The sequence below is a fragment of the Rhineura floridana genome, chromosome 1 (assembly GCF_030035675.1).
Source record: "Rhineura floridana isolate rRhiFlo1 chromosome 1, rRhiFlo1.hap2, whole genome shotgun sequence".
In the NCBI taxonomy this organism is placed as follows: Eukaryota; Metazoa; Chordata; class Lepidosauria; order Squamata; family Rhineuridae; genus Rhineura; species Rhineura floridana.
This window is the reverse complement of record NC_084480.1, coordinates 101,903,228-101,928,665: the sequence shown is the minus strand read 5'-3', so window position 1 is coordinate 101,928,665 and position 25,438 is coordinate 101,903,228. Positions and strand designations below refer to the sequence as shown.

The following is a 25,438-nucleotide window of genomic DNA, read 5'->3' as shown; positions in this document are numbered from 1 at the left end:
CCACCAAACATCAACAGGTATGTGAATTACAGAACTACACTTCGAGTTGGTTAAAAAAAATCAATTCCCACATTCCTTTCTTTCTTGAAAATGCTAAACTTCTTTGGTTGGGAGATGACTATCTATTTTCCTGGAGACAGTCATACATAGCTTCTAAAGAGTATGTCACATTTTTAAAGTACTGTCTTTTCCAACCTTGTGAAGACAGAGAAGGCGGCCTATTTTATAACTAAAGCCCCAATTTCCTCATACTCTTTCCCTCTGGGGTTCATGCTAATTCATGTTCACTTGGGAAGTAGCATTTGCAGCTGTTGAGTTTGCATACTTTCTAATTGTTCTCTTTGTGGTGGTGTAAGTGCAGTTGTCACTGAACAGGAATATATATTTGAGGGGCTGTGGGAAAGTCACAAGCATGACCCTCTATATTTTGCTATATATTGTATCTATATAAAGGGAAATCCTTTTTATCCTAATCTTAAGAGATGCTGTGCCCAGGTGTAATGTCTGGTTATGCGTTATTAACAGTGAAATTGAGTATTGGGTGTTTGCCAAAGCAGTTTAAGGAGTTTGCTTGATATGTTTAATGTGTACATAAATAAGACTGGCAAGGAGGTTCAGTTTGGTTAGCACATTAATTGGCATTGGATCTGGACTCAACACTTAAGAGCAAGAGGACTAAACAAGATACCACTGTACAGGCTCTGGTTACATCTGGATTAGACTACTATAATCTATACTATCTATGTAGGACTGCCTTTACAGTTCAGAAATTTCAGCTGGTGTAAAATTCAGCCACCAGAATGCTTGTGGGGCTAGATTATTTGATTAATTTTACATTGGTTCAATTTAAAGTGCTGGTGTTGACTTTTAAAGACCCAGCTCACCTAAGCAAGCACCCTAAATCCCACAGGTTATGCCAGTGTGGAGGCAAGTGGCAGAGGGAATGACCCTCTTGCTGTGCTGTATGCCTATTCTCCTGCGTCTAATGTGGGATTATTGTGTCCCTTTCATTTGTTTTTTTATTTTTATTTTTTTTAACATTAATTTTTATTCAAATTTTCAAAAACAAAACAAAACAAAAAGAAAAAGAACAAATTAATAACTAATACAATAAAAACTATTGACTTCCGATTTATCATAGATCAGCTATAAGTCTATAATATATAACAAACCTGTCTCTTAATAGATTATAAAATCACCTTCCTCCAGTGGTTATCTTAATTGGTATCAAATCACATTAACATCATATCATTTTATTCTTTCAACAAAAAGTGAAAGAGAAGCTTCCAATCCTTGAGATATCTATCCATCAATTTTTCTCCAAATAGGCATATCAATTAATCCATCTCTTCAAGTCTACTAAATCCAGTAATTTCAATAGCTCTTCTTCCATTATCCGTGTTGATTCCATCTTCCATCTTCCATCTTTGCGCACCCAATAATCTTGCTGTCGTTGTCATATAATAAGAGTCTGATAGGAATTTCCTTCATCATAAATATTTCCTTGCCATCAATTCCGAACGTATCACTGAGATATTGTTGCAAAGCCGCATCTCTGTTCCTCTTTTTTACAGAATGCACTAGCACATCTCTTGAAAGTTTTTCCATTGTCACAAATCTGGAATTAATTCTTTAAACTTTCTCCATTTCAAGTTCCATCAAATCCTTCCAGTCCCTTTCATTTGTTGAGAATTGCTGTTAAAAAGTACTTATGAGGAAGAATTTGTTCCAATATCTGTCAGGCCTGAAATAAATTTTATTTCAAGCATCTGGAATTTCTCTGTCCTCCCGCTCCCCCACTCCGATCAATGGTACTTTCTCAGTTTTGTGGGAAGAAATATGAAGAACTCAGAAGTTTGCTTGCTATTTTATAACATTTTGGTTGTTCCATGGCGATCTATCCTTTTCGTGTGGCTATTATCTGGAAACAGTTATAGAACAGCTTTTCACTGGCAGTTTTATTCTCTAACATACCCTCAATTTTGCTATAACTGGAGCTGAGATTTTTTTTGTTCTCTTAATTACAATAATAAAAACAAAAATGAAGTAATGTATGCTGTGTTCTGTAGCTGTGTTTTTGTAATACACACAATAGAAGGAAACCATTGTGTTTGTACAAAACCTCTTGTCTGGTGCTTTTGGGCCTGGAGGAAAATAAATATTTGCACTGTATTTTTGGGTGTTAGAACAAATTAAACCAGAACTGTCTCTAGAAGTAAAATGATGAAACTGAAGTTATCATACTTTGGACACATCATGGGAAGACATGATTCACTAGAAAAGACAGTAGTGCTGGGAAAAACAGAAGAGTAGAAAAAGAGGAAGGCCAAACCAGAGATGGATTTATTCCATAAAGGAAGCCACAGACCTGAACTTACAAGATCTGAACAGGGTGGTTCATGACAGATGCTCTTGGAGGTCACTGATTCATAGGGTCGCCATAAGTCGTAATCGATTTGAAGGCACATAACAACAACAAAGCATAAAATTTCCTCCTTTTTAATTGGAAGAAGATAGTGATCTTTATTAAAAAAAGCTGATGAGTCAGAATTTTAAATACACAGAATTGGGGTGTTTTAGGGAGGCATATTTTGAACTAATTGAGTTAATGAATTTTACAAATTGAAAATTCCTTCAGTGGAAGCTGAGGACTACAATCTATTTTCAGCTCTGAAAACTAATACTAAAATGGAAAACATATATAGGAAAAGAAATGTGTTGCTCCCCTAATGTTTATACTTGACACTTCTACACTTATGTTTACTCTGTGGTTGTTCCATAATTATGGATTTTACATAACATAATTTATTGCCCTTTTAACATAGTGTTTGATAACTTTGTAAATTAGTGTAAATAGTGTACATTGTCAATTTCTTCTGTAGATTTTTTGGACTTCCGGGAAGGGTGACTTCGCTTGTGCCTGCTTTTTGAGACGAGCTCTCATCTCAGAAGAAGCTTTTTCAGTTTTAAAATCAGTCAGAACGTTCTTTTTGACTGGTAAAGATTTTCTCCCGGGCAGGGAGAAACGTAGAGATTAACCACAAAAGCCTGTTTTTGTTGGGAGGACTGGATTTCATTAATTTATGAGAGAAGGTTCAGCCAGCAATGCCGGACGGACTTCCAAACAAGCTCTAACTGACTAATGCAACACGTTTATCTTTTCTTCAAAGAAAAACGGACTTCAACAGGCAAGCATCCTTCTTTCTATTTTTTTTTCACTTGGTTTAAATTGTTGCAGCAAAAAGAGATTTGTCAATGAATCAGCTATAAAGAATTTCTGGGTGAGTTATAACTCTTCTCTTTTATTCACGAAATTAAGGAGGAAAGAAATTGAAAAAGCTTATCTTTGTTTTTATTGCAAAAAGCTGTCCTGGAAGTGCATTCTAAAGATACAAACGGATGAGGGATTTTTATTCCAAGGAGAAAAATAAATAAATAAATTTGATTTATGAACTTTGGAATATTATATGTCTGGGACTATTTTTTTTTGGTCTATTTCATTTTGACGAATCTGCTTGTTCACGACGCCACTAACTGTTTTGATGCTGGGAACTAAATTTGTTTTGTATTCCTGAACATATAAGAGATAAGGCAGGCTGTTCTGTCTATACTGTGATGTCATCAAGCCTGGAATATTAACCCAATTGTTGCTGAAATAAGAAGTGGTTTTTTTTTCCCTGTGGTTTTAAGAATGGCAATCAAGAAAGTGGCTGAGATTCTGGAAGTAATTATGTTTCAGAAAATAATGGATGAGATTGAGATAACGAAACAAACCCTGAGACAGGGTAGAAAGGAGATGAAAATTGAATTGGGCAAATGATGCAGGAGCTTAAAGAAATAGGGGATCTTGTGAGAGAGGGGATTGATGAGATCAGAGATGAGAACAGAAAAATTAAAGGGAAGATACAAGCCCTGGAGATTGGAACAAATGTGGAATTGGAAAAAGATCTGGAGTTTATGGATATTAGAAACAAAGTTTACTGTCTGGAATTCAACGTTGTCTCTGAAGAAATTAATGAAGATATTAGAGATAAAGTTATCAATGTCTTGGATAATTTTCTGGACTGGAATGATGTGATGGAGCTTGACATAGAAAAAATCTATGGGATTAACTACAGATATGTGACAATGGAAAAACTCTCAAGAGATGAGCCAGTGCATTTTGTAAAAAAGAAGAACAGAGATATGACTTTACAACAATATTTCAGCAACATATTCAGAATTGATGGCAAGGAAATATTTGTGGTAAAGGAAATTCCCATCAGACTCTTATTATATGACTATGGCTACGACAGCAAGATTATTATGGGATACTGATAATGGAAGAATGGATACTGAAATTACTGGACTTAACAGGACTATTGAAGATGGAAGATGGAATTAATATTGATAATGGAAGAATGGCTATTGAAATTATTGGACCTAACAGATTTGATGAGATGGATTAATCGATATGTTTATTTGGACTATGGCTATGACAACAAGATTATTATGGGATACTGATAATGGAAGAATGGCTACTGAAATTACTGGACTTAACAGGATTATTGAAGATGGAAGATGGAATTAACATTGATAATGGAAGAATGGCTATTGAAATTATTGGACCTAACAGATTTGATGAGATGGATTAATCGATATGTTTATTTGGACTATGGCTATGACAACAAGATTATTATGGGATACTGATAATGGAAGAATGGCTACTGAAATTACTGGACTTAACAGGATTATTGAAGATGGAAGATGGAATTAACATTGATAATGGAAGAATGGCTATTGAAATTATTGGACCTAATAGATTTGAACGAGATGGATTAATCGACATGCTTATTTGGAGAAAAATTGATAGATATATTTCTCAAAGAATTGAAACCTCTCTTTGACTTTTTGTGGAAAGAATAAAGTAATGTTTATGAGATTTGATGATTAATTAAGATAACTACTGGAGGAAAGTGATTTTATAATATAATTTAAGAGACAGGATTGCTATATATTGTAGACCTATAACTGATCTGCGACAAATCGGAAGTCAACATTTTATTTTACTGTTTAATTATTTTTGTTTTGTTTTGTTTTTTGTCTTTGAATGTTTTTTGATTTTGTTTTGTTTGTTTTATGAAAATTTGAATAAAAATTATTGTAAAAAAAATTTCTTCTGTAGATTTTTTTTGTGAGTGAAATTTTTGTAACTGCAATATTCATAGATCACAAGGAAAGAAATTCTTTCATGCAAAATTATATCTTGTAGGTAAAATTTATGAGATGATACGTTCAAGGAGATTTTTAAAATCCTATTTTTAGAGTACCTTGTGAGTAGGAGTTATGGGTACATGCACAAACATCCCCAGGTTTTTTGGGTCACCAGAAGTCCTGAAGCTTGAATAATGTAACTGTTGTGGGAAAGCTACATCAGCAATAGACTTTTGGAATTGAAACCTGGTTCAGTTAAGGATTGGTCATAGAGTCCCCGTCCATCGGAATGTATTGGTGAGGTGTATGTGCATGCCTTATACAGAGTTCTCTCTGTTAAGCACATCTTGCTAGAATGTCCATGATTTCAAGTTACCAGGAAGGCTTTCTCCATTCCCAGACCACCATTTTGAATGCAACTTCAATTCTACAAACTTTATTTGGGTTCTTGGGCTGTATTGGATTTTATTTATTTATTTATTTATTAAATTTATATACCGCCCGACTAGCAAAAGCTCTCTGGGCGGTGAACATAAAATAGCATAAAAATACAGCATAAAAAGGAAGGATTGTCCTTTTCTTCTTCTTTAACTGCTTGAATTATTGGGAACAAACTGATGCAGAAAGATTCTGTTGCACTTGCAGCAATCCTAGTGTATAGCACAATGTGGCCTGGTTGCTACTGTGCTGTGAACTTAAATATACCAACCTATCTATAATTTGTTGATTGAAAATCATTGTGATTTGTGAAAAAATGTTTGCAAATTTCAAGTACATTATTTTGTGTACATTGTTTGGAGAACTGAAGTATGCTGCTGAGACAAAATCAGTTTTGTTTCATCTGGCCAAAAGACTCTGAGATGCCATAATTTAATCTAGAGCCGCTAATATCTACAGCAATAATAAAGGCATGCCAAAAGTATATTGCTGGAACTGCTTATTGCACAGACAGAATTCTTGGACGACATGGAGACATTGGCTTCATTTGGACATAATGCTAAACTCGAGTTAGTGACATGTGAATGAGTCTAGACTGATCCTAGGCTTATGAGCTTCCTCCCTTCTCCCACATGGCTGGGAGGACAAGTTTGGAAGCTTCTGCTTCTCATTTGTTCTGGAGCAATAACTGTCCAGACTGACAAACTAATTATAGTTTGTTTCAAACCAACCAACTTCAAATTGTGCCTTCTAAAGCTGGCCTGTTTAAACAAGCTATAGTTTATGTTAACCACAGTTATGGATATGTATGACATAGTAAGCTGGAGTAATGAACTACAGTGTAGTTTATCAAAAGCAGCACCAAAGCTTCAGAACACCTTCTCACAGGTGCGTGGGATGAGGAAGGGGAAGTATGTTAGCCTGGAAATGTGCTAGGTTATTCATGTCTCACTGAACTGTGGTTTAGGATGATGTCTGATTGTAGCCATTTTAAATAAGTTTTAAATGTAAATGTCTTGACTTCCTCCAAAGAATCGTAAAAATTATACTTTGCTAAGGTGCTGAGAATTCCATTCCTAGAGATCCCTAGCCCACTTGCAGAGCTACAGATGCCAGGATTTCCTGGGGAGAAGGGAATGGCTTTTTAACCAGTTTAAGGCCAAGGGGTAAATATGCATTTTGTGTGGTTAGTTAATAGTGTGTTTTAAGCATGCTTATTCCATTATTTTGTGTCCTAAGTAATGATACATAAATTGCAACCCAAGTAGTAAAAATAAGAATTGTTCATGCCAGAAATTAGTCAAATGATGCAAATTCTCTTCTCTGTATATGCTTCCTGATTAATTGGCTAAATCTAGTTGTTCTCTAGATATGGCTTGTTTGTAATTAATTAAAAATCACGAGAGTGGCTGTATACTATAGCCAGCATGGATTTTTCACTTTCTGCCATGTTAAATTGAAAACACCCCCCATGCTATTCTGCTGCTTCCCATAAGCTCACTTCAAAACAAAATCTTACAAAATTTATAGTCCTCAACTCAGACACGCTTGCTTAACAACCCTCTACGTTTTCATGGCGATACGCAAAACACTCAGAGAAAATCGAGAGTTCAAACTGTAAAACAAGAGAAAAAAATCCAGACCCCTTTTGGACTTTTTTCTGTCAGTGGTCTCATAATTTATTAAAATTAATTAAAAATCAGCCATGATCACAGAGTACCTGTAGTCCTATTACTCACCTTGCCCTATATTCCGACCTTCATCTTCTGCAGTTTAAAAGTTAAAAAAAATGCCTGGCTGATTTTTAATTAATTTAAGAAATGTAACATTGAAGTCAATGATAAGCACGGGCATACTCAGTAAGAACTAACTATCAGTGTTCTAAACTCCAGACTCACAGCTGTTTGGCTTGGCTAATCAGGTGGACGTACCCACACCAGATATTTATTTCACTTTAGACAGTCATGGATTCCCCAAAGAATCCTGGGAAGTGTAGTTTGTGAAGGATGGTGAGTGTTGTTAGGAGACTCGCCTTTCCCTGACAGAGCTCCACTGGTCAGAGTGGTTTAACATTCAGCCCCTTTTCTGGGGATTGTAGCTCTGTGAGCTGTTGGCTCATGAAGGCTTTCTCTGATGTTGCTAACAATGGGCAAAAAGGTGATTGCTGGGAATCTCCAGGGAATTGTTGAAGCACTGCGCGAAAAGTACAGAATAGATGCAGATTATCTTAATATATTTCTCTGGAACAAAGGTTAGTTTAAGTTGAAGGGTGCACCTTTGACCTTAGGCATGTTTCCATTCAAGATTGGTACAAACCTAATGATACAGTACAGAAAGAATATTTGCTGCTATAAAAGAGCTTTGTATTTTGAAGTAATTCTCTAATTACAGTTTTAAATTTTTTCTTCATAACAGGAGCTGTAGAACTTAAGAATCTTGAAATAAAAGAAAATGCACTGGTAAGTTCAGAGCAAACAAAAATAAACTATACCTATGTGCTATTGCAAGAGTTAACTCTGTGGTAGGGATGGCGAACCTGGTGGCCCTCCAGATATGGTCGATCCCAACGTCTGTCATCGCCAGCCAGCATAGCCAGAATGGATGATGGAGTAGTGGTCCAACAATATCTGGAGAACTACAGATTTCCCTGTTCTATAGTAAAAGAACCAACATAGTAAAAACTCCTTATCATTGATTAAGTAATTTATCCATGTAATTCAAAACTTTTTGAGCTTGTCCCGCTTCTAAAATTTTCTGTCTTCTGCCCTGCTGTCTTAGCACCAGACATGTGATGCACAGCAGAATTTAAGTAAGGGTGTTGCATATTTACTTGGGAATAAGTCTCATTGAACGTTGTGGACCTTAGTTCTTCGTACACCTGTATAGGATTGATAAGTAATATATTTCTATCCATTTAAACAATTAGGCCGTAATAAAAATCACTGAACGGAAATTCTCACAATTTTACATCTAGAAAAAACAATGGGTTGGACTGAGAGTTAGGTGGCAATCCAGTACATGTCTACACAGAAGTAAGCTCCATTGGATTCAACGGGACTTACTCCCAGGTAAGTGTGTATTGGATTGCAGCCTTAGTCATGGTTAGAATCCATGGGACTTAAGCTAGATATGACAAACTTAACTCCCATTGATTTCATTAGGTCTGCTGTGAACATAACTAAGGCTGCAATCTAATACATGTTTACCTGGGAGTAAGTCCCATTGAACCCAATGGAGCTTAGTTCTGCGTACACATGCATTGGATTGCACTGTTAATCTTGATGCAGCCTAATATAATATATAAAACAGTACAGAAAAAAACATGAGACTCAAGAACTGATGTAAAACACAATCAGAATGGGGGGGGGGGAATTAGCCACCCTCACATTATTTTCAAGCCTTTAATAGTTTATCATATGCACTGAAACATCCTGATCCATCTTTCATAGCAGAACAGCAAAAATGCATTACCTTGAGCATATATGAAATACTTACCCCATTTAAAGCATAAATAAGTTTTAATCTTGAAGGGTAATAATGCATCTGGTTCAGTAAATTCTTTAGTATTTACAAAACTGTTCATACATTAAACAGATAATGTAAGATATTTTCTATTGGATCATCCATAGGATGGTATCTTATTGTATGTTACTGAATTTTTTTTGCCTGTGTTGTTCTAAATTAAGAGGCATAAAAGCTTTTCTTAAATTGGAAACACCAAAATTCAATCAAATAAGCACTTAACCCTCTAATAAGTTCAGATGGTTGAGTGCCTGTCAGTTTGGAAGTGAAATGGGGCCACCCAAGGGTAGACTACTGGTTTTGTAGGTAGGTGGGAGACTCCATAAGAATCCAGAAGTATTACAATTCATACCTTAAAGTACTTTTAAAGTAATATCTGAAACTGTCTGACAAAAACTTGTGAGCTTGCAGAACACTGATGACTTTTGAACCTATTTGGGGGTGGGCAGATGAGGAGGAGAAGAGATTTAAAGGCAGTCTGTGTGCATCTGTCAGTTAAGTCTGTGGGTGAGTTGTGAAGCGTCAGTGAAAATACTCCCCTCCCTCTCTAGAAGATGGAGGATAAAGGAAGAGAAGATGGGCTGATTAAGCCTCTGGCAACTTATAGTAAGTAGCGATGGGGGATGATTTTGGTGAATTCAACTTTCAAAGTAGACTCATCTGAATCACTTTCCCCAGACTGATGTGCGGATTGGGCATGGATACACTTTGGAATCTGTCCTTTGGATTTGAGATAGCAGTCGCTTGGAGCATCATAGGCTTTTGCTCTTGGGTTGCTTGCATAGAGAAAATTATGTGGGGGAAATGGCTGTCTCCATCGACCCATTGGAAAAGCCATATTTTTCTCTGTGAGATCACCTTGACAGCAAAGGCACATAAAAAGAACATAGAAAGCTGCCTTATACTGAGTCAGACCATTTGTCTGTCTAGCTCAATTATGTGTACAGATTGGTAGTGGTTCTCCAGATTTCAGAAGGGTCTTTCCCAGCCCTACTTGGAGATGTTGCGGATTGAAACTGGGACCTTCAACATGCAAAGCAGATGTGCTACAGTGCTTCATTGTGAAAAGTGATCAGCTCCCTCGATATGTGTGGCAAGAGCTGTGTCTATTGGTTGCTCCAGGCAGGTTTGATCCGCTAAAATAAAATAAAATAAAATAAAAGTCAGCCCTTGGAACACCTCACAAATACTTTGTTAATTTTTTAAATTGCTAAATTTGTGTGGTTTTTTAAGGATTTTCCAGGATTTTCCTCCTTAAATATCCACATGGAAACAAGTTGGAACTGACTTGCTTTGGGCCACATGCAGAAACAAGACAGAACAGACTTAGACTGATCCTTTATCCCCTAATAGTAAGCATTCTGGAGAGTTGGCTTTTTTAAAACCCTCCCTAATCTTATACTGGAATGGCTTAGTCTCCAGAATTGTGGGCCCCCCACTCTCAACTGGTATAATTCTTCTTCTCTTTCTATATCTCCAAAATCTTAGTATTGCCTGTACAGATGGATTTGCTTTCATTCTGGATCCAGACACATTATTTATTTTATTTATTTATTTAACAAACCGTATATACTGCTTCATTGTAAAAAAAATCTCTAAGCAGTTTACAAAAAACCTGTAAGTGGTTTTACCATGATAATTTACTTTTAAAAGTGCTATACGTAGTTACAATTTTGGAACATTTACTGGCTCATACCAGAAATAATGAGAAACAATAGTATGCCATTAAAAAAAAAAAAGCAGTGGCCTTGGGGTCATGCACTCCCTTCTCTCTTTTGTCATCCCTTTCTACTCCAGGAGAGAGATGGGAAAGTTTTGCTTTTAGTTAGTTTGGAGCAAAACATAGTTTGACTTCAAGCAAGGATCAAACTGGTTTTGGGATCCTGATTTGTGAGCAAACAGGTTTGTACAAACCATTGTTTGCCACACTCTGATAAAACAGCAGACTACCGTTTCTAATCTTCTCTGGTGTGAAGGAAAGGGGCAAGCTGGAGGCTTGCTGCTGCTCATCATTATGGAGAAAGCTGAAAGCTGAACAAATGCTATATGGTACAGTTATCTAGTGTTCCCTAGCTATTTTTGGTAAGGATGAGTTAAAATGAAGCTATTTCCACTCATAAAGTAGATGACATATGAAGATATATGAAATAAACACACACACAACTGTGCAACAATCCTTGCATTCAGTGGCATGTATGCAGCATGCAGCTGTGTGAAGAGATATATTGCAGGGGTGGAGAGCCTGTGGCTCTCCAGATGTTTCTGGACTACAATTCCCATCCTTGATCACTATCCATGGTGGCTGGGGCTGATGAGATTCAGAGTCCAACAACATTTGGAGGACCAAAGGTTTTCCACCCCTTATCTCTGGAGTCTGAGATGTATATTTTTAAGACCCTTCCTATTTTTGTTTTTTTGTGATTTAAGTTGTTTCAGATTGTTTTTAAGGATGTATTTTAAATTGTTGTAACCTGCCCTGAAACCTCAGAATATAGGGTGGGTAATTAATAACTACTGCAACGACAACAACAACAACGTGAACAGTGACATTAGAAAGGGGAATAGAACAACAAATCTCTGACTTCCCCTAAAACTGCACTTCAGGAACACCATTAGCGTAAAGAAGAACTGTAAATGCATTGGCACTGTCGGTGTGATCTGGACTCTACACGTGATCAAGGATCCAGATTTTTTCCAGGGTTTCCAATCATGCATGGAGAGTCTTTGTGTGGACAGGTCATATACATGTGCATTCTGTGAAGATGTTTTGCTGAATACGTGTAGTTCATAGACTGTAGGAACAACCTCACTTCTTCTATGCATATTCATTCTCTATGATTGCATTGTCTGCATGCAATCTTTTGCCCTTCAGATGTTGCTGATCTATGATGCTCATCATCCCTTGCCATTTTCCAGGATTGTTGGACTCATATGAGTTGTAATTCAGCAACAACTGAAGGACCAAAGGTTCCCCCCACCTGATCTACACAATTCTCCAGTGCATGCCTTGGGCTCACAATCTTTGTCTAATGTACCTGGCACCATCAAGTTGTCTGTCTAGTTTGTTATAACTGCATGATATTTAATCATTTGTCTTTAAACTTGAAAAGCCGTAAAATATATGTATATGGCTTCTACTCTGAAAAAATAAATAAATTTGGTTCCTGAAGTAACTTTTTAAAAATGTTTATCTTTACAGTATCAGTTTGATGTACCATTTAAAGTTAAAGCAGGGCATATCGGTAAGTTGAATTATATAGTCTTTTGCTGCAATAAACAATTATATTTAGAATTGTATTTTTAATTGCTTGGAGTTGGTTATTTTAGTTTGTTATTCTATCTTGTTGTCCTATATCTTACTACTGTAAGCCACTTCGGATAAGCAGTTAGTTGTATGATTATATTTTGATAATCTAGGATGGCAACATTTACAGTGCAATGCCATGCATATCTACTTGGAAGTAAGTCACACTGTATTCAGTAGAACTTATTCTTAGGAAAGTATCAGGGAGGCAGCATAGCTGAATGTGTCTCTAATTAATGAGGCAACAGACTGAAAAAGAAAAAAGTGATTATTCTTAACACAAGTTCTTACAAAAACATGATGTGTTTTTCTTTTGGTATTTTTTTGTTCACACACCAAGTTTAATCAACTACAATCCATATGATTAATCAGTTTGCACTGTAATCCTACTCCCACTTAACTGTTAATAAGCGTAACTGAACACAGTAGAGCGGAGATGGAGAACCCCTGGCCTGCAGGTCAGATTTGGCCTGCCAGGCCTCCTCATTTAGCCTGTGAGGCCATTTTCCCTAAACGATGCACACATATGAAGTCAGGTGTAGGACATGTAGAGACATGGTTGGATTGGCTGCTCATGCAGCCAACACATGTAGAAAGCAGGATTGAACTCCCACTGTATCAGCTTAATGTGTGGGGAGTTCAATCCTGCTTGGGAAACTTGCTGATGCCCCTGAAACCTGCAGAAATGGACAATAGGAGTTCAATCCTGATGCAATGGGAGTTCAATCCTGTTTGTTCACTGTCTCCCCTTACCCCTATGGGCCACCTTTGGCAGATGGGTGGGACAAGTGTAATGTCATCCAGTGATAGGTGGACATCCAGATAGGTGGGTGCTCCCTCCTTTCAAAGTTGCCCTGCAGAGTGGGAGGAGCTAAAGATCTAGCCCACTGGTTCCCTACCCCTGCAGTAGAATTTACTGCTGAGCAAATACTAATTTTGTTTAAGGCATTTGTAGATTGCTCTTTAGATGACAATGCTCCCAGAATAGCTTATAGCTAAATAAAGAACAAATGTAGCCCCTTCCCTCAGATTTGCAATCTAAAAGACGGTAACATATAAGAAGTAACTGAGGAAGAGGGAGAAGGAAAAAAAGGAAAACTAGGCACCTTTTTGGAAAGTTAGAGGTTTTTATAATGAATCTTGAGGATAGAAACTGTTTAGCATGAAGAGAAGCCAAAAGGCAGGTAGACTGTCAGCAGAACCAATGGAGAGATGCTGCTTCCTTTATCTCACTTTGTTCTGCACAGGATTGCATTGTAAGACTTCTTTAATTGGGTGTCAGCTCCAAATATAAAAAACGATTACATAGCAATTTTAATGTGCAGTGTAGTTTATTTGCTGTAAACTAATTAATGCCCCATATTCCTCCAGTTTTATTAAGGCTGTAGGCTATGCAATGCAATTGTTTTTGTTGACTAAATGTTGCTTTTCATTGCTTGGTCATAAAGAATCTCTGTCTTAACAACTAATACATTTTTAAACTTAAATATATACATACATAAACATGAAAAATGTTGCACTTGGTTTAAAGATAGCTATTTTCCTCTTTCCAGAATAATTAAACCTCTTTTTTCTGTTGTGTTCTACTTTTTGAGCATCTTGCAGTAAATTGTGACTCACTATAAATTGGTCTATATATGGCAACTAATGGCATCTAATATAAGAAGACATGGGTTCTTGGTTTCTCATTCTATTTAATCTGTATTTGAAATACACACTTTCTATTATTTCTATGATATTACTTGAAATCTGATCTAAACATCCAGATTGTCTCCTGTACCCTTTTTGTTCTGTTTTGTTTTCTATACCATTTTTTTTTCTTGCGGTCTTCATTTGGAGCATGATTTCTGACTATGATGTGCAGATTCAGATCTTGTGTCCACAGTGGGGGAAAATGTGGAGTGGTGAGACTGTGAAGGAATTATGCAATCCCAGAACCTGGGTTAAAATAGGGTATACGTTTATTTGTACAGCGTCTTTGCATACTCAACGCAAGGGCAAGAAACTTAAAGTCTGGTAGTCCACCTCCAGCCAGAAGCACCAGCCTGCCTACTGGGTAAAGTGGGATGGATAAAGCAGCAAGAAATGTCAACCATCTGTGACATGCCAGTGACTGGACAGGATCTGGCTTGTGCATTTTAACCCCTAGGATCTCCTAGGTCCCTTAGCACTACAGACACACGCACACATAGTTTGGTCCTGAAGGACATTCTATTCCTTGTTGTTTAAATATGCATTTGGAAATTGGCTGGAAAATTGTCCTGAAACAACAGGGTTATTTATTTTTACAATAAACAAATATTATTAAAATGTTGCAAATATTTACAAACATAATGAGCACATATAAATATCTCTGTATTCATAGGCCAACTGAATTTGCAAATTCCATGGAAAAATCTTTATACTCAACCAGTTGAAGCTGTTTTAGATGAAGTTTACTTGCTTATAGTGCCTACAGCCAGTAAGTAGAATTGTTTCTTTGCGTAATCGGTAAAATACAACTATGTTTATTTGGTACAATTACTCTTTTTCTTTTTAATCATGCAGTAGTTTTCATCAGTATAATCTGTAGATCAGATATTATCAGGTTTTGTCAGAACAAAACTTCCCTGAGTGAGGCAAAAACACTGTCCATCTCCTCCATGTTAAATATAGCTACACAAAATCAAATAATTTGGTTGGTAATATTCACTGTCCTCCAGTGTGTAGGGTCCATTGCTGAAGCCTGAGCTGGCTATGTCTAGCTATGTGGTTCACTAAAGAGTAGGTCCCATCACTGTCTAGCTGTACTGGGTGACCCCTCTCTACCCCAGTATGGTCACTGATAACAGGCTTCTCCACCTCTGGGGAGGTGGCCCTGTTCCTATACTAAGAGCATTAGGACAGTTTTGCAACCAGAGGTGTCCCTCCTCCTGAACTACGACCTATAACCATAGGACAAACCTTGGCTACAGATCATGATTGAGGAAGAGAGACCTTAACAGGCCCAGCACCAGCAGATGGCTGGCCAACGGGCCTTGTGGCTGGGAGGGTTTCTCCTCTGCGATCCCCACCAGCATCTGGTCATGGAACATGACCAGATGGTGGTGCAGATTGTGGAGTGGAAGCTCCACTCCCCCAGGCAACACCACACCTGTGCATGCGCAGCTGGTGCGTGCTTAAATATGCCTGGTTGTGTCACCTTTTGCATCGTCACATGCCTGTCATCACCCAAGATGGCAGTGGGGGTGGCAGTTTGGTGCCCACGGGCACTGCAGCAGTCTAGCACTAACACATTAAGCCAAACCTTGACTTTGCTGCCATGCTGACTTAAAAAGCCTGGAAAGAGAAAAGAGGCTGCAATTTCCTTGGGAGTCGTTCTGTTCATGCTAAGCAATGGTTTGGTTTAGTGTAATGTGTGAACACAGCTGTTATTGGGCTCCAATTCCCATCTGCTCCAACTAGCATGACCCAATGGTCATGGATAATAGGAGTTGTGGTCTGGAGGGACACAAGTTCTCTGTATCTGTTTTATTGTGATGTGCAGACACAGCCAATGTCTTTTCCAAAATCAGAGTCCTCATTAATAAATGAAACAGAAGAAATGTTTTATTCCTGAAAGAACAGGAACAGGGTGGCTTTCAGTAGGTTCTCCCTTACTCCTAGCATATGAGCCCTAAAATGCAAACACAGGAGAGTACAAATATAGTCATTTTTAAGTTACTTTGATTGATTGCTATCAAACTCACTGATATGTGAACATGTCTTAAATTTAATTGTTTTTATAGACTAAAAACTTTGACTTGTTTAAGAAATTATCTATTTCTTCATGGCGTGGCTTTACTATGGTCTTCAAAGTGTGATGTGTTCATTCATCCATTTTGTCAGGTATTAAATATGATGCTGAAAAAGAAGGAAAACAACTGTTAGAAGCAAAGCAGAGGGAACTTCAAAGAATAGAAGATGCAAAGCAAAAGATTGCTGACAAAGGTATATAAAAATCAAGCATCTATTTTGATTTGTGGGCATAGAAGATGCCAAACCTCTAAGACTGCAATTCCATACCCATTTACCTGGAAGAAAGTACCATTGATGGGATGCACTTCTGAATATATAGAATTATGCTGTAAGAGTGATAAAAGTACAGTGCAATCCTATGCATGTTTACACAGAAGTAAGCACTGTTGAGTTAAGATTTTCTCCCTAGTAAGTGTGTTTACTAAGCAGTTCAAGTAGTAAGAGGGATAGGACTGGGAGAGGGTAGGCATATACAACTAGAGTTAAAACAAGTAAAAAAACATTCAGAGGTTTTGAACTTTTGTGATTATAAATATGTATACTGGGCTGTTAGTCCCATTGAAATAGGTATGACTTAGTTTTGAGTAAGGGTGCTGAGATGAGATGTCTTTAATAGGGTTTACTTAATGAATTTAAAAAGGCTTGCTGGTAGATTTGAAAGAGCTGAAGAACACAGCTGATATTTTGTGAATAGCTGATTTTATTTTGTGGCTATTTATTACTTAACTGGGATTTGTTTTAGAATGTTCATACTCTGAACCTTTGCTTAAACAACATTATTTTTCAGTTGTGACACATGCTGTTGCTAAAGATAAGTATGACATGGTTTGGCCACTCTTTGCTAAATCTCTTAAGAGGCATAATTCAGTATGGATTCTGGGAGATTGGTTTCCCACGATGAATTGTTTAGGTAACCATGAGATCTCAAATAGTTATTTGTAATACTAACCTGGACCTGCCAATTTGATGAGCATATTTCTTCTACAGTATTCACTCAAACTTTGGTGATAGTTCTGTGACACCGCCAGGCTGAGTACCTGTATGCTGTTGAACAGCTCAGTAGCATAGACCCTGTCTGTAGCAGAGATGTTCTTGGAACATTGTCAGGCTACCACTTCTCTGAGCCAAACATAGGAGTGAGGGAGGTCAGTACTACATGGCCTGCCTTCATCTTTCTGCTTGGTGCAGAGGTAGCCTGGCAGCTTTGTAATGCTATGACCACTCTGAGTCAAGTGGGGGAGATAGTGGAGAAAGCATGATTTTTATTCCTAGTAGGGCTGAAACCTAAATATCCTAGATCCAGCTCTACCATAATTGCTTTCATATGCAGTTTCAACATTTGCAGTCAGTACAGTAAATTGGAAATGCTTTTCACTGGGTGAGCTATTCAACTTTGTGTTTCTATAACTATAAGTGGTATACCATTTAGAACATGGGTGGTGCTTTCATACTTTTTAACTACAGCTCCCATCAGCCCCAGCCAGCATGGCCAAGTCCAGAATGTAGTACACAACGTATGGAGGGAACCATGTTTGCTGTCCTTGATTCAGAACATAGGAAGACACCACATAGAACAACAGCAAGAAGAGCCCAAATCACACCTGAAATTTAGTGTCCTTACATTGTTCATATTATGGCTCCAGTTAAAATATATAGAATTACTAGGGGCTCTGCCTCTGCTTGTGTTGCTCGCAAACCCCACCCCCACCCCCTCACTAACCCCTGTACCCGTAGACCTCGCCAACCTGCCTCGAATTCATTAAACCAGATGGGTGGGGCAACCCCAATATCAGTCACATGACACAACTGTAATGTCACATAATTGACACCTGTCAAAGTTGGCCCACAGGGTGGGAGCAAAACAGGTTACCCACTGCTGATCTAATGAGTTAGTGTGTGAGGTTTAGACCTGGCTAAGCCTCCCCTTGCTTTCCTCCCTTTCCCTTTAGAACTGGCTAAGGGCCTCCTTGCTTTCCCCACTTCCCCTTTAGAGCTGGCTGAGTCCCCCTCACTTTCTCCCCTTCCCCTTTTAGACAGGCCTGTCAGGAATGTTCCTCCACAGTTTGCTTCAGCTGCTTCCTGCTACCTCCTCCCTCCTCCACTGCTGCTATATAGTTCATAGTGCTACCTATCGGGCTGCAAACTGCAGTGTGACGGATTCAGGGCTTACATTTTTATTTATATCGAAAGTGTATCTCTTTGTTAACCATTCTACATTGGTTTAGTCTCTGATAGCCAGTGTTATAGTCAGAGTAGACCCATGGAAATCAATGTACTGAAGCTTACTGATTTTAGTGGGTGTACTCTTGAGTATGATTAATATTGGATATCACTCCTTATGCTTAATAATGCTAGGTATTCATTAGTTGTACTTTAATTTAGATAAACAAGAAGAGAAGCAAGACACTTTCATAGAAAAGCTAATTACTCAGGTCATCAGAAATCTTCAGCTGAAAATTTCTAACATCCATATTCGATACGAGGATGATGTAAGTATTTGTGTATGGAATCTCTTTATAAATAGTTTGAGAGGTTGTAGATACAGATAATTTCTGTTCTCAGACTACAAGCAAATTCTAAAATTTGCATTGCTTGCTTCAGTGATTGACTGTTAGCTTTCTGCATGTGCCTATGGAACTCTGGGAGAGGCTGTAGGTTGTAATTTGTCAAGGTTGTGTGTTAAATTCTTTTTTTTTAATGCTTTGGGACCTTTGGGGGAGAAAAAGCGTGTAGACCTCTGTTGTTCAGGTCTAATGGATTAAGGAAATGTAATCTCTATTAGGCACTGTATCCAAATAAAAATAGATAAGGCCTTGTCATCCAGCTTACAATCTGAAAGAAGAGAGACACAAAGAAAAGATAGCAGAGAGCAAAGGTCTTGGAAGGAGATCAACTTGGCAGTGACAGAATGAACAATGGATTTAATTATGGTTAACGTGAGACTGATCTTCTCATGCTGGGATGGAGATAGTGCAGTGATCCAACAGCATGTCCTCTAGCTGGTGACAAAGGCTGGAGTGTCCTCTTCCTCTGCTTGGCATCTACAAGTTGCAGCAGGTTTACTGGGCCGAACAGGGGATCAAGATGTTGGCAGCTGGTTCTGATTGAGGCCACACTGATCTGAACTTCCAGTTTTTCAGCTTTTGCCTATTTTTTTATCACCTTATAGACACGAGCCTTATTTTTATATTTATTTTGCACTAGGGTAACTGCAACTATATTTGTTTCCAGAGGAGTAGCTGTGTTAGTCTTTTGACGCAAATGGAGTGGAAACTTTTGCCAAAATATATTTGTTAGTCTTTAAGATGTCACAAGACTCTTTGTTGTTTTCACAAATTCATTGATTCCAATCTAATATAAAGAAGAGTTCCGCAAAAATACAAGAAAGTAAGGAGACATGAAGTTCAGCTAAAGTTCTTTTATAAATATTTATGCCAATTTATATTTTCTTATAAGGTATATTTTACAAAATCGGTAGTGCTAAGTGAATAGAAATTGTCAAGAAAATACTTTTTGTTTTATTATTGGACAGATATAGTCATAAGTCTTAAAATTATTGTACACAAGTTGCATCTGTTTTAGTGAATAATATATTTATTTATTTTCAGATTACAAATAAAGATATTCCATTATCATTTGGTGTCTCGCTTCAGAATCTTAGTTTACAAGTATGTAAGTTTTAAGTACTATTGCCATAACCTTTTTGTAAAAAAAACCCCATGCTCCATACTCAAAAGTGGATTTTCTTGAACCATGTGATAATGATTATATTTCTAAATGAGAAGATTCAATTTGTGGTTTAATTTATGTTTTAAATTTTTTTGTATATTTTTATTGTTGTAAACTGCCTTGAGACCTAGATGGTGAGAGGCGGGATATAAATTTTAAAAATTAAATAAATAATATGAAATACCAGTTTGGTCTTTGGTAGTCTCCTTAGGAAAGCCAATTTTACAGTTCTTGGGCAATCATTGATTTTTTTTTAAAGATCTCATAATGGAATAGGCTTATGTAGGGAGGGGAAGAACTGTGGAGTTCCTCTCTAGGGATTTCCTAAATGGTAGTAGCTAAATGATGAATGTGACACTCGTGCAAGCATAGTACACATCATTCTTCAAATGACAGGCGCTGCATTCATACATCATGCTAAACCAGGGGTTTATCTTTTCCTTCTGGACAACCTTGTGGTGGGCACATTCAAGTGACAGATGGGGCAAGAAGCAGAGCAGTTCATGGGTAGCACAGTTTATGTACATTTTATCTTTGTACAATAGGTTAGTTTCTACACACTGTTACACACCCATTTTGATTCTGTATCCAGGCAGGCAAGAGGCATTGTTGCAGTTTAAGGACACATTCTAGCCCCACAAAATAACTTGAGGGTGAAGAACAGGGCCAGTGAGTGTCCCAAGGGTGACATACAGAGGCCTGGAGGGTTCTGTTCAGTCGCTGGGCATGAGGCTCCCCACCCCTGCACTAAACTATGGTTTAGCAAGATGTGAATGAGCCTCACTTTCTTCTGGGTTGCATGCTGTCCCCTTTGCCTCTCCTTCCCCTATACAGTTTCTGCTTTCAGTTAACCATAGCTTGCTGTGCCATCTGGACCAACGAAGTGTGGTTAACCTTAACTATGGTTAGTCTAAAACAAACCAATTTAAAACCATGTTTTTTGAAGCTGGCTTGTTTTAACCTAACCATAGCAAATGTTTATTGCAGTTTGTCAGTCTGGATGACATGACAAGCTGTGGTTCACCTAAAGTGGAAGCTTTGCAAACTCCTACTCTTTGGCAGGACAGGAGGGAGAGGAGGAACACATGAACCCAGGACTGGTCTAGATTCTATTCACATACAGTATCATAGTTTAATATGATGTTCAAATGCAGCTAATGAGCCTGCTAGCTGGCAGGGGAGAGGGAATTACATTTTCCTAGATATGCACTATGGTGGGTTACTGTTGAGAAAATTCTCAAGCTCAGTTGATCTTTGTACAGTATCAGCCATGTGATTTTTAGTATATATTTATACTAAAACTAAATGTCATGAGGTAATTCTGTAGTGCTTATTTCATAATAACTTCCTGTTTCTCTTCTAGACTTCAGATCAAAACTGGAATCCATGTATACAAGATGCAACTAATAAATTGTTCTATAAGGTAAGTTCAGTTGGTATGTGATCATTCACTCTTGGTTACAATACAACTCTCCATAATATCTGAAATATGCCACTTCTGTGCCACACGTATTTAATTTTTCAATTACTATAATTTTGTTTTTCTTATACTATTTGTTGTGCATAATTGCATGTTACCAAAACTCAAGCATAAAGGGTTTCCTGTAGGTTTGATGTTTTACATATGACTTCTTGAAAACATTTCATTTTATGAATAGTTAAATTGCAACCAGAGTAGTTTGTTATGTGGTAACATTTAAAATTATTATAGGTGGGTAATTTATGTCTGAGATCAAAGAGGGATTGATTGTGGGTAAACAAGCTGAGGCATAATGCAGGTGAGATGGTGGTTTTGTTGCTTTGATGAATGGCCAATCCAGGAAGAACTGTTCGGCCTGTTCTGCACAATGAAGGCAGATCTTGTTGCCCATGCCTTGGTTATATCCAGGTCAAGCTATTGCAACACATCCTATGCTGGGGCAAGCGTCTGGAAACTTCAGTTGTTGCAAAAATGATTATTAATTTATAGGCCGCTTAATGTCAAACTGGACTTCTCAGCAGTTTACAAAGTAATAACCAATTCCTCAACCTTAAAATATAAACATCCATAATTAAAATTTGCAATGAAACAATCCCATTAACACAACAATTAAACTAGAAGACTCTGGTCAAGAGAACAAAGGAATGCCTGTGTAAACAGGTGCATATTCAGAAGGTGGGACAATGCCAATACAGACCGGGCCTCTTGTATTTCAGTAGGGAATGCAAAAAAAGTGTGTGGGGGGGAAACAAGAGTGAACAAAATCTGTCTCCACACCATCACAAATCAGTAATAACCAGGCTGTGGTAAAACTTAACTGGGTTCCTTCCATTTGTTGATTTTAATGCCCTTACCAGGCAAGATGTCCATATTGGATTAATACTTACAAAATTATGATGGTAAATAAGAAACATAGCAATATCCCTTAAAGATTGGGGGGATGCTATAAATAGCATGTTGATACTTGTTACGACATGTGCTCTTGGGAACCTGAGTGTGTGAATTTGCCACCCTCATGTCCCATGAAACACACCTCCTTGAGAGGAGGGGATCTTTTGCTAGAGATAAAACAAGCGCTTTGTCCTGAAATGTGCCTAAATGGTGTATATATTTAACCCAAGAAATGCAGGTCCAAACCAAAATAAAGCAAAGCTTGATTTTATTGAGAGAAAGAGTAGGAAAGCATTACAGAATTACTTGGGTGCATGGCAGCATTAATCATTAATATCCTAACCCATTCATAACTTTAAACTAAAGAAATCAAAGGACCCTATTACTATAAGAGGTGAAAGGTAAGAGAGATTACCTATCCTATGCCCGGAGTGGGTGGTTGAATACAGCTGAAGCTATGTGGAAGAGCTCTGATCCAAAACCAGGAAGGAATCTCTTGGTCTCAAGGTTTTGCACCGAGACCCAGAGTCTCCCCGGTTCTGTCCCTGCAGTCCTTGATGCGTTCCTTGAGAGCGTAGTACACGTGTGTGGGAGCTCTGATGTTCCTCAGCCCCCCTTCCTCTTTCTTCCTCTCTTTTTCTACCTTCAAGCCTCGGTTTTAAAAGACTTTTTTCCTCTCTCCCCCTCCTGCCAAGGAGGGTATGAAAGTCTGGTGATGTTGTGTATGTGTGTGTGTATCTCTAACTGATCCTGAAAACTAAGGCTCCTTACAAACAATGGGATTCACTGTGGGTGAGGGAAATTTGCCAAAGAACAAGATAACAATTATGCAGAACATTTATGCCGTAGCTTTAGTTTTGTATCTTAATTTCTGCCCTTGTTACTCTTCGCACAAAACCTTGTGGGAAAGCATAACCAGCCATACCATTAGGTGTGGGTGTGGGGTGGGAATTGTAGTTTAGCAGGCTCCATGGCCCTGCCTCATAACATACTATTGAACAAACAGGTTGTGTACAGTCATGCTCAATTTTACAAAGGTACAAGGTTTATAGAAAAAATCAGCATTTGGTTATCACTTACAAGAATATAAGGAAATAGTTAAACACAATTGGAATAGCTGATGTCATCATAGGTACATGCAGCACTACATTTCAAATAATGTTTGAAACAGGTGCATCTGATAAAACATCAGATTACTTCTTCCAAACAGAGGTATGTTCAGGAGGAACAACATCTGTAAGACTTTGCTTGCTGTCAAACCTTTGGTGATTAACATGTACAAAATGGATCCCAAGCATCCTTCATTGGGAGTAGCATCTACAGATCCCACTTACCCTTGGTAATAGTCGTAGCCTGGCATGATAAATGGTTTTTGCCTTCTGTGGTACTATACATCCGGCACAAAAGTGCCTTGGAGCCTGAGTAATTCTCATATTGTTCAGTACCATTGACAAGTTGGTGTTGTTATTTGGTAGTCTTCATGCAGGCCTTTTTTCCATGGCCTTTCAAAGAATGATTCTGTTTAACAGACTATTTAACACACTTAAGTGTAGTATCACAGCTTATTAACATCCATAACACATATAGTAAGTTCTTCTTTATGGGTTTTAAAAGCCTAATGACAATGGCATTTATAGTAGTAGGTAGCATTTTTTCTAGCTGTTCCAAAGACTATCAGTGTTTCCAGTCCCTTACGTGGTTGGGAAGTGCAATTGCAGAAACATGACATCTGTATCTGTGGAGATGGCTACAAGTTGTTCATAAACTCATTTTAACTGCCCCACAAGCATGAAGGATCATCTTCATTGAGTTTAGTGAGGCCACCAGTTGTAGGTGGCTGCTGTTGTAGCTTTACCACTCTCATCATGAAAACATGAGAAGTTGGACTATATTAGATTTTGTTTTCACCCATGGTAGTGAGAACTCTGCAGCTGCACATCAGGCCCAACTGAGCTTTGTATTGACCTCTTCAGCCCCATTCATTTGGATTGTGTGACAGTCTTTGTAGAATACATCCCAATGAACTGATCAAAGGTGACATCCACTCTTACTGTGTGCCCACTGTAGTGTAGTGCCACAGAAGAGAAGAATACATCACATGGTCACCAAATATCATTCATAAGACTTTTTTGTCAGGGATGGCAAACATTTTGCCTTCCAGATGTTGCTGAACTATAACTCTCATCAGTCCCTGCAAGTATGGCCAATGGCCTGGGAATATGGGAGTTGTAGTTTAGCAATATCTGGAGAGCCAAAGATTTCCCACACCTGTTCTATGTTTTGAAGTAGTGCAGGTGCATGAGCCCCCACAAACACGCTCGTTTTCAGAGCATAATGTGGAATCTCATGTACAATGTTCCACTTCACAATATGGATAAGGCCATTGGCATGATGACCATCTGTCCTCCAACCTTCACATGTGACTGTGGCACAGGGGATATATTGGGCATTAGGACCGCAAATATTTGTATCATTTGGCAAGTAGCATTAAGCATTTTGCAAGAGTTGCCATCAGCTCTGATTATTTTCTTTTTGTGTTGTAACCTTTGAATTGTGCAGTGAAACAAACATTTTAGAGCGATGTGTTTCTTCAGTGGATTATTAAATGGGATAGTTGCATCATTAATTGTTCCTGTCTGGGAATCATATGTAAGCCGCCTTGGGTTTCTATCTTGAAAAGAAAGGTGGGGTAGAAATGTAATAAAATGGATAGCAATTTGTATTTGTCACTCATTAGCCATCAGCAGATCACTGATCACATTAACTGGTGCTATATCTCCTGTTGTCAGGGAGACTAGAGGTATGTTCTGTGATTTCTGCAGTAGGTATTTTGAATGCATCAAATCTCTTCAGCTCTTTGGTGACTCAGTGACTGCATCAGTCATGTGTTGCTTGTGTAGAAAAATGTTGGAAGATACAAGTGTAGCTTTGTTGTCATCCTCTTTAGGTTGAATAAGTATCTCACATCCATCACACCATTTCCTGACAGGTAGTTCTCTTAGTCTGTTTCAGCAGAAATAATAAAACATTTTGTGGCACCTTAAAGACTAACAAATTTATTATGGCATAAGCTTTCATGTACTAAAGTCTATTTCTTCAGATCC

General features: G+C 37.9%; 1 protein-coding gene across 3 annotated transcripts in view; it reads left to right on the top strand.

Moving 5' to 3' along the window:
* VPS13A (vacuolar protein sorting 13 homolog A) overlaps positions 1-25,438 on the top strand; it is a 304,094-nt gene that overhangs the window by 7,735 nt on the left and 270,921 nt on the right. For all 3 annotated transcript variants that reach the window (XM_061627500.1, XM_061627520.1, XM_061627510.1), the window contains exons 2-8: positions 8,047-8,090; positions 12,353-12,395; positions 14,823-14,918; positions 16,325-16,426; positions 18,617-18,723; positions 19,843-19,902; positions 21,327-21,386. In XM_061627500.1, coding sequence (XP_061483484.1) covers positions 8,047-8,090; positions 12,353-12,395; positions 14,823-14,918; positions 16,325-16,426; positions 18,617-18,723; positions 19,843-19,902; positions 21,327-21,386 — 512 coding nt within the window. The remainder of the gene's footprint in view (positions 1-8,046; positions 8,091-12,352; positions 12,396-14,822; positions 14,919-16,324; positions 16,427-18,616; positions 18,724-19,842; positions 19,903-21,326; positions 21,387-25,438) is intronic.